The sequence below is a fragment of the Oratosquilla oratoria genome, chromosome 12 (genome assembly GCF_046742065.1).
Source record: "Oratosquilla oratoria isolate Oo_2021 chromosome 12, ASM4674206v1, whole genome shotgun sequence".
NCBI lineage: Eukaryota > Metazoa > Arthropoda > Malacostraca > Stomatopoda > Squillidae > Oratosquilla > Oratosquilla oratoria.
The window spans coordinates 45,108,324-45,118,664 of NC_134788.1; the positions used below are offsets into that span (position 1 = coordinate 45,108,324).

Here is a 10,341-nt window from a genome sequence, read left to right on the forward strand (position 1 = left end):
GTAAAAAGAAGGCAAGCATATAAAATACACAATCACCGTACTCCTGGTCATTCAATTAAACAGCAAACCCATCTATAACCTCCATGAGGTACCTCTTCCATGAACTTGATTACAACAAAGACACCAATTAGGTATTCTCGCTAGCATGCTACTTGGTTCAAGTAGAGACGAATTCGGTTACGATCTTTTGTTTTTTAAGTTTCTAAATCTCAAAATGCTTTTGTGTCAGAGTAACAAGCTAAATGACGAACAAAGAAGTTAAGCCTATACAGTACTATACAAATGTTTGACACATTGTTGAGGTGTTCTTACGGAAATCTAGAATATTGTAACCGAAATATTTTCTAGTTAGATGAAATAGCAAAACCACCATCTTTAAGGATTACCTCGCTTCCTTCCAGTATGGGTCAACGTGCGACAAATAAGGTTAATTTCTACTGTGGCTACCCATATGTTGTTTGAGATTATTCTTTCGTGAGAAAGCTGCATCACAAAGGTCACACTTGAAAGGCTCTTCTCCAGTATGGGTCATCACGTGACGTTTGAGAGAAATCTTTTGTGAGAAAGCTGCATCGCAAAGGTCACATTTGAAAGGCTTCTCTCCAGTGTGGGTCATCATGTGACGTTGGAGATCAGTCTTCCCTGAGAAAGCCGTATTGCACAGGTCACACTTGAAAGGCTTTTCTCCAGTGTGGGTCATCATGTGAGATTTGAGATTACCCTTTCGTGAGAAAGCTGTATCGCACATTTCACATTGGAAAGGTTTTTCTCTAGTGTGGGTCATCACATGATATTTGAGAGCACTCTTTGTTGGGTGAGCTGCATTGCAAAAGTCACACTTGAAGGGCTTCTCTCCAGTGTGGGTCATCATGTGATATTTGAGAGAACATTTTGTGGAAAAAGCTTCATCACAAAGGTCACACTTGAAGGGCTTTTCTCCAGTGTGGGTCATTATGTGAGATTTGAGGGTACCCTTTCGTGAGAAAGCTGCATTGCACTGGTCACACTTGAAAGGTTTCTCTCCTGTGTGGGTCATCACGTGATCCTTAAGAGAACTCTTAAGGGAGAAAGCTGCATGGCAAAGGTCACATTTGAAGGGCTTCTCTCCAGAGTGGGTCACTACGTGTTGTTTGAGACTATTCTTTAGTGAGAAAGCTTTATCACAAAGGTCACACTTGAAAGGCTTCTCTCCCGTGTGGGTCATGATGTGATATTTGAGCTCACCCTTTTGTGAGAAAGCTTTATCACAAAGGTCACACTTGAAGGGCTTCTCTCCAGAGTGGGTCACTATGTGTCGTTTGAGAGTACCAATCTGTGAGAAAGCTTTATCACAAAGGTCACACTTGAAAGGCTTCTCTCCCGTGTGGGTCATGATGTGATATTTGAGGATACTCTTTCCCGAGAAAGCTGCATCACAAAGGTCACACTTGAAAGGCTTTTCTCCAGTGTGGGTCATCATGTGATATTTGAGATCACTTTTTCTTGAGAAAGCTGCATCGCACAGGTCACACTTGAAAGGCTTCTCTCCAGTGTGGGTCATCATGTGAGATTTGAGAACACCCTTTCTTGAGAAAGCTGCATCGCACAGGTCACATTGGAAAGCTTTCTCTCCTGTGTGGGTCATCACGTGAACCTTAAGAGCTCTCTTAAGAGAGAAAGCTGCATCGCAAAGGTCACACTTAAAGGGCTTCTCTCCAGAGTGGGTCACTACGTGTTGTTTGAGAATCCCCTTTTGTGAGAAAGCTTTGTCACAAAGGTCACACTTGAAAGGCTTCTCTCCAGTGTGGGTCATCATGTGAGGTTTGAGGTTACTCTTTTGTGAGAAAGCTGCATCGCACAGGTCACACTTGAAAGGCTTTTCTCCAGTGTGGGTCATCATGTGAGATTTGAGACTACTCGTTCCTGAGAAAGCTGCATCGCACAGGTCACATTGGAAAGGTTTCTCTCCTGTGTGGGTCATCACGTGACGTTTGAGAGCACTCTTTCCTGAGAAAGCTGTATCGCAAAGGTCACACTTGAAGGGCTTCTCTCCAGAGTGGGTCACTATGTGTCGTTTGAGAGTACCCATCTGTGAGAAAGCTTTATCACAAAGGTCACACTTGAAGGGCTTCTCTCCAGAGTGGGTCACTACGTGTCCTTTGAGAGTACTCATCTGTGAGAAAGCTTTATCACAAAGGTCACACTTGAAGGGCTTCTCTCCAGAGTGGGTCATGATGTGATATTTGAGGTTCTTCTTTTGTGAGAAAGCTGCATCGCACAGGTCACACTTGAAGGGCTTCTCTCCAGAGTGGGTCATCATGTGAGATTTGAGATCACCCTTTTGTGAGAAAGCTTTGTCACAAAGGTCACACTTGAAGGCCTTCTCTCCAGAGTGGGTCACTACGTGCCGTTTGAAATGACCCATCTGTGAGAAAGCTTTATCACAAAGGTCACACTTGAAGGGCTTCTCTCCAGTGTGGGTCACAACGTGTCGTTTGAGATGACCCATACATGAGAAAGCTTTATCACAAAGTTCACACTTGAAAGGGTTCTCCCCTGTGTGGGACATCATGTGGTATCTGAGAGAACGTTTTGTGGAAAAAGCTGCATCGCACAGGTCACACTTGAAAGGCTTCTCTCCTGGGTGGGCCCTGATGTGACATTTGAGATCACCCTTCTTTTGTGAGAAAGTTGCTTCACAAATGTCACATTAGAAAGGCTTCTCTCCTCTGTCTGTCATGGTGTGATATTTGAAATTACACTTTTTTGAGAAAGCTGCATCACACTGGTCACATTGGACAGGCTATTCTCCATTGTGGGTCATTGTGTGAGATTTGAGACTACATTTTTGTATGAAAGCTGCAATGCAGGGGTCACACTTGAAAGGCTTTTCTCTAGCGTGGGTCATCATGTGTTGTTTGAGATCATACCTTTGTGCGAAAGCTGCATCACACAGGTCACATTTGAAAGTTTTGTCTTCTCCAGTGTGGGACGTCACTTGTTATTCAAGAACACTAATTCATGAGAAATCTGCATCAGGCAAGATACTGGAAAAGTTTCTCTCCAGTGTGAATCATATCATGATATTAAAGACAACTCATGAGACAGGTAAGTCACAGACGCCACACGGGATTCTCTTTGTTACATGACAAATTGAAGGAATCTTTGGATACCCTTTTCCAATGAAATGATGATATTTACCCTCGACCTGAAAGAAAATATATGATAAGTTTGACATCTAACTTTTTAAGGAACACAAGCATATACAAATACAGTGTGGCATTAACCAAAATACAGTAGGGGAAGGGAAGAAACAACTTGTATCATAGAAGAAATTTAAAGGAATAAGAAACAAATAGAAGGTTGAGCAAATAACACTGATGTTGTTGAATAAATACTACAAAGAGATAGAGGACACTAGAAAGGTATTGGTGTACAATGTGTGATACAATAACATAGAAATAAGTAATCTATGTCAATTTTTCATTTAGGATCACTACACACATACACACAACAACAACAACAACAACAACAATGAAGGATGTCATAAATCAACATTTGAGATTCATGAGAATCTGCTATTCATTTTTACAGCAATCTTTTTTTTTCAGTGAACCCCCAATCCCCTAACATCAGGTTTGGAGGGGCAAAGTAGCATGCAGTTGATACTTTAGGGTCTATATGGGCCACCCCTACGGACCAGAGCCACACATAATTCTGTCTGTCTGTGATACAGGAAAACTCTGTTCATAGGGAAATGATGACACTTTTATACTACGACTGTCCCTACGTTACGCTGCCCCCCCCCCCAAACCTTGTTACTGTCCTGTACAATTTTTCTGAATATCCATTTCCTTTTTTCGCCTACCCTCTGGTGGAGGAAGAGAATGCTACCACCAAATCTTTCCACTCGAATCATAAAAGGCAACAAAAAACAGGACGGGGGATAGGATTAGGAGTCCTACTATCTGTAGCCCCAATAGGGGTCATTCCTAAAAAAAGTAAAGGCATACGAGGGTCTGGGAGTTTTCCAACCAGTATCCTAAAGTTTGGGTCTTTTAATGTGCATGGATGTGGTACAGATGATAGTAAAAGGGAAGAGATAGGCAGTATGTTTGTGAGAAGAAAGATGGATGTGCTGGCTTTGAGTAAAACTAAAATGACAGGAAGGGGCGAGTGTGAGTTTGGGAGTGTAGCTGGGAGGTACTCAGGTGTCAAGAGTGGACAAGAGAGAGAAGGGGTGGCTATACTAGCAAGTGAAGAGATAAGTAAGCATGTTGTGGAGTGGAAGGAGGTTTCATCAAGGATGATGTGGATGAAGGTGAAGCTGGGAAGGTAGATGTAGGTTTTTGTAAGTGCGTATGGGCCTGGTAGTGAGAAGAGCATAGAGGAAAGAGGATTTTTGGGTAGATATAAATGAGTGCATAGAGGGATTAGGGAGAAATGTCAATGTAGTTTTATTGGAAAACATTAATGCTATGGTAGGAAATGAACCAATAAAACAGAGTGATTGGGAAGTATGGAGTTCCAGGTAAATATCATAGTGGAGAATTGATGGTGATGTGTCTCGAGAATTGATAATAGCAAATACAGTGTTTAGGAAGAAAGTCAAGCATAAGTACACATGGGAGAGGGTGGTGGATGGAAGGCTGGCAGATAGAGCATTAATGGACTATATAGTGGTGACCAGGAGTGTGGTAGGAAGAGTTAAGGATGTACATGTCCTGAGGGAAGAGAGTGGGGGAATATCAGATCATTTTCTGGTGGAAGGTAAATTGAGAGTGGAGAATAGGTGGAGAAAGAGGAAAAGGGCAGAAGGTAGGGAGGTACTTGGAGTGAACTGCTTAAATGAAAGAAAAGAAGGAGTATGAGAAGAAGCTGAGAGAGGAATGGGAGGGAGTAAAGGATAGAGTAGAACTAGGAGTGGAGGAGGAATGGGGATGGTTCAAGGAGGGAGTCATAAGGTGTGCAAAGATGGTGTGTGGAACAAGGAGGGTGGGAGGAAATAGAAGGAAGGGTAGTGAGTGGTGGGATGAGGAAGCAAAGAAGGGTGTAAAAGAGAAGAAACAGGCATTCATAGATTGGCTACAAATTAGGACGAGGGGATTGTATGAGAGGTATAAAGTAAAGAGAAGGGAAGTTAAGCATAAGAAAAGAAAGCAAAGAGGAGAGTAGATGTGAAATGGGGTAAGAGTAAGATAGAAAATTTTGAAAGCAATAAAAAGATGTTTGGGAAGGAAATTAAAAGAGGAAGAGGAGGCGAATCAAGTAGAGAAGAAAAGGTAAGAGGTGCAGATGGAGAGATGATAATGGAAGAGAAGGCAGTATGAGGAAGGTGGGCAGAGTATTTTAGGGAGTTGCTAAATGCGAAGAATAGGGAGGGAAGGGTAGTTGCAGTGGGAAGCGGTAAGAAAATGAGAGTGATGAGTGAGGAAAATGAAGGAGAAATAGGGAAGGATGAAGTGAAAGCAGCTGTTAAGATGATGAGAGCAGGTAAGGCACCTGGGTTGGATGGATGTTATACAGAATGTCTGAAGAAAGGAGGTACAGTTATAGTGGACTGGCTGGTGAGGTTATCTAATGTTTAAGAGAGGGTAGAGTGCCTGTATTGTTCCACTTTACAAGGGATATGGGGACAAGTGCGGGTGTAGTAGTTTCAGAGGGATCAGCTTGTTGAGTGTAATTGGGAAGGCTTATGGAAGGGTCTTGATTGAGAGGATTAGGAGAGGAACAGAGGGAGTAATTGGTGAGGAACAGTGTGGGTTTAGGACAGGTAGGGGTTGTGCAGATCAGATTTTTGTGGTAAGACATATATGTAAGAAAACAATAGGAAAAGGTAAGGATGTTTTTTGCGCTTTTATGGATCTGAAAAAAGTCTTACGACAGGGTAGACACAATGGCGGCGCCAGGGGGGAGCTTGGGGGTGCTTTAGCCCCCCCAAAAAAGTGGCTAGCCCCCCATTAGCCCCCCCCAACTGAAATGAGCAAATTGAAAATTTAAAACGCTCATTGAAATAATTTTATTAAGTGGAATTTTTAATTGCCAGGATTTGTCAGCCATCAGTGCTAGCCCAACCATTAACCCCCTCCTCTTCTGAAATGAGGATAATATATGTGTATTATCATAGTACTATTAGCCCCCCAAAAAATTTGCTCAGCCCCCCCTTAGCCTCCAAAACTACAAATTCCTGGCGCCGCCGCTGGGTAGACAGGAAGGCCCTGTGGGAGGTACTGTAGATATATGGGATAGGAGGAAAGCTGTTAAGAGCAGTCAAGAGTTTTTATGACAGTAGTAGAGCTTGTGTTAGGATTAGAAATGGAGCGATTGAATGGTTTGAGGTATAGGTGGGATTTCCTCAGGGATGTGTTATGTCACCCTGGCTGTTCAATCTTTACATGGATGGGGTGGTGCAAGAAGTGCATGCAAGGGTAGTGGGTCAGGGGTTGGAGATGGTTAAAGAAAATGGAGAAAAGTGGGAGATGAGCCATTTGTTGTTTGCTGACGACACTGTGCTTGTGGCAGGATCAGAGGAGGGATTGAGGAAGTTAGTGACAGAGTTTGAGAAGGTGTGTGAGAGAAGGAAGCTGAAATTAAATGTGGGAAAAAGTAAGGTGACGAGATGTACAAGGGGAGAGAGTGACAGCACGCTGGAAGTGAGAATTAAGGGTGAGAGACTGGAAGAAGTGGATAGTTTAAGATACCTGGGTGCAAATGTGGAAGGAAAGGGAGGAGTGGGGGTGGAGGTAGAATGTACATTGAGAGAAGTGAGTAAATGCCTTGGTGGATTAAAAAGTATAATGAGAAATAGATGTCTGGGAATGGATGCTAAGAGGAGGTTATATGAAGGAGTGATTGTGCCAACAGCACTGTACAGAGCAGAAACATGGAACATAAGAGAGGAAGTGAGAAGGAGTTTGAATGTGTTTGAGATGAAATGTCTGAGAAGTATGATAGGGGTTACTAGGCTAGATAGAGTGAGAAATGAGGTGGTGAGGAGAACAGGGGTGGAAAGGAAGCTGGGAGGTAGGGTTGATGAAAGAGTATTAGGATGGTTTGGACACTTGGAAAGAATGAGTGAAGAAAGATTAGTAAAAGAAGTGTGGAAGGCAGAGGTGGAAGGAGTGAATATGAAAGGGCATCCTAGGATGAGAAGGATGGATGGGGTGAAAGGGGCCTGACAATAGGGAGGAATGTCGGTGGAGGAAGGATGGGAGAGGATAGAAGATAGGGGTGAATGGAGAAGGGTTGTGTGTGGATGATGCTGTGATGCATGAGGGGGAGTGGGTGGGGGATGGGGGGTGAGGAAGTATGTATGAGAAAAAATTTGACGCAGCCCGAAGGGATTTCTCCCCGTCTTCTCCTTTTCTGCATGAGGGGACGGAGAGAGGGGGTTGCCGAATTTATGAAGCAGCCTTGCTGTGGATGTGCTGTGTCTTGCGACACTGCTTCTGATCCAGGGCAGTGGACAGGATGCAGGGATGACCCGTCATCCAGGAGGTGCCAAGATGAGAGGGAGGGTGGAGGGGAGTGGAATATATAGGAAATGGAATGGGTGGGAGTGGTTTCTATGCATTTTTCTTTTTGGCTACCCTCCATGTAAGGGGGAAAAAGCCTTTGTTATATGTATGTATGTACCACCAGAAGCTTATAGATAAAAATACAAATTGTTGATTTTTTCATATCTCTGTGTGAGAAGTAAATTACTTGTAATCAATGTATCCTAACCTGTCTCTACCTACACTTAGGATATGTTGGATTCACCGCTCCCTTCCATCAAATACTAAAACGAGGCGAACAATTGGGATTATTCTTATTCAGTAAAAACATCCAGTACAAATGAGTTCTAAGTAACTTGTGTGAATCTATGTGCCTTGCAGCAATCTTACGCATAAATCAACAAAATATTTATGTTTTTAGGTTATGGGGTACTATACTATTTCGAGAACATTTTGATACAAAGTATATTACTTGCTAATATTTTAGAAGTATGATGAAAATATACAAATATATAGAGGCATTAACCAGAGTACAGCAAGTTTAGAGAACAAACAATTTGCACCAAAAAAGCTTAAAGGAAGAAGAAGAAAATGGATGGTTGAAAAAATGATGAAATTATATAACATAGAAACTAGAAAAAACAGAGACTGGTAAAGTGAAAATTAACAGAGAATTAAGAAGTCACTTACTTCTCTCAATCTACATTCTACCTCCAATTCCACTCCTCCCTTTCCCGCCACACTTGCACCCAAGTATGAGAATAATAATAATAAAATTAGATGATGAAGGATACAATGACACAGATAACTGGAAATGAGAAATATTGGTAATATTTTCACAGAGGTGTACACCCACTCAACTATCAATGATATCAGAAATCAATGTTCGTTTGATCTTTGTTAACCCTTTATTGGTCTCCATTTGTCAGGGAACACCTCCCCTCCCCTACACACAGCCTGTGTGTAGGGGAGGGGACGTGTTCGCTGACAAATGGAGACCTGTGGGTCAAATTTGGCTTTGACCATGGGCGCAACACAGCAATAGAAAATTGATTATTAATTTTGTAAATTATAATGTATCTACGTAATATGCAATTTTGTGAGCGGAAATAAAAAACAAAAAAAGATGCTAAAACAGATTTCGTAAGTGTCAGAGGAATGGTACGCCATGTTTGTTATGATAGATGCCGATGTCAAAGAAATGAAAGGATGATAAATTCATATAACCTGTGTTTAATAAATCATTACCTGCAAATTAAATATCATCCGGCTCATCCTCGTCATCATGAGAGACATTGGCGGGCTTTTCAATCACTCTCTCAGCTTGCAGCTTGAAGGAATGCATGTATCTCTGCTCCATAACATTCCTTCAAGAAAATGTACCTGGCGAAGTACTGTCCGTAGATCCGAGGGCATCAACTGACAGACAACAAGATGGCGTCCAGATCCTATGCTACCGACCTTGTTCATTAGCATTTTTGCTTGTAGCAAGGTATTTTTTATTTTCATTTCTGCCCAAAAATTGCATATTACATTGATACATTTTAATTTACAAAAATCATAAATTTTCTATTGCTATATTGCACCCATGGTTAAAACGAAAAAAATACTGACCTGTGTCACAGGCCTGAAAATAAAACAAAAAATATGTTTATCATCTTTGAGTGAAAAAAAAAAAATAATAATAATAATCCCTACATATATCTAGGTTAGGTTACACTCACCCCCTCCCCCCACCTCGGTTTCATCATCGACTAAAATAAGGCACACGGTGGGAATAGCTTGTTGTGTTATGGTTATTCGGGCACTTGAAATGAATTACAAATAAACTGTCATGAAAACTGGTTGGAACGACATGAACTGATAAAGAAAATACCCTGGTATTTATTTTAGAAGTGCACACCTACATGATATAGCAATTAAATAATAATTTTGTAAAATGTAATAATACATCAATAAATACATGTACCCGATTATTCAGCCTATATATTTTTTCTTTATCCTAGGAGTACACTAACCAAAAGCAAAGTCGAAAAATGTTAAAGGGTGCACTCATGTGCACGCAAAAAAAAAAAAAAAAAAGCCTCATTACCACACAATAAATATATGTACAAAATTGACGAGTGTCCTTAATAACACTTACTTGTTACCTACACGACGGTTGTGCTTGCATTTCCTATGCCACTTGTTTGTATCGAATACTATGTAGCCTTGCAGAGTGAATTTCTGAAATTGGATTTTTGTTTCGAGGAAGACGAAGTGGCAGCCCCGTAAGAAGATTGTAAACAAAAAGTGTACATAACAAACTCTGCACAATTTTGCCTTATCTAAACATGTATAATGAGGAGAGGAAATATAACATTTTGCAAAATATACAAAATATACTTAGAAGTATTGATTAGTGAACTATATAATTTAATGAAGGCGATTTTTCAAGCGCACTGTGTATGTTACATACAACATGCATTCGTATAGCAACCAGTCATAACGTCCCACCGTCATAACGTCCCACTTGGGTATACCAAAACGTCCCATGCTAAGTCAAGTTAATAAAGTCAAGTTCATAAGTTTCTTACTATTGTGACCGAAGGCCAAGTGGGACGTTTTGACAGTGGGACGTTCTGACTGGCTAGGGTATTAATATGGACACTCGTCAATTGTGCACTTGTATTTATTCTGTGATAGAGGTTATTTTTCTTATCTGTTCATTAATTGGTGGTATTGCCTTGTTTGATGCTAGTTCTGATCACATATGGGCACTGCCAATATGGTCTGCAGAATACATTTTTGTCTAGGCCTATTGATTGTTTACATTCCTGCATGTTAGGTATGCAACAAACAGATACAAATCCGCAAATTAGGTCAA

General features: G+C 41.3%; 1 protein-coding gene across 2 annotated transcripts; it reads right to left on the bottom strand.

Moving 5' to 3' along the window:
• LOC143031604 (uncharacterized) lies at positions 1-9,999 on the bottom strand. Of its 2 annotated transcripts, none has more exons than XM_076195676.1 (2): positions 9,619-9,999; positions 1-3,187 (listed from the first exon to the last, which is right to left on the bottom strand). In XM_076195676.1, the coding sequence occupies exon 2, from the start codon at positions 2,549-2,551 to the stop codon at positions 428-430; it is 2,124 nt and encodes a 707-aa protein (XP_076051791.1). In that variant the 5' UTR covers positions 2,552-3,187; positions 9,619-9,999; the 3' UTR covers positions 1-427. The 2 variants fall into 2 exon arrangements, with proteins under 2 accessions (XP_076051791.1, XP_076051790.1); XM_076195675.1 differs by lacking the exon at positions 9,619-9,999 and adding an exon at positions 8,724-9,315.
• Positions 10,000-10,341: the final 342 nt, after the last annotated feature.

Bases quoted from the DNA above. Each gene is read 5' to 3' on its own strand.
- LOC143031604 (XM_076195676.1), bottom strand. From the start codon at position 2,551: ATGATGTCCCACACAGGGGAGAACCCTTTCAAGTGTGAACTTTGTGAT.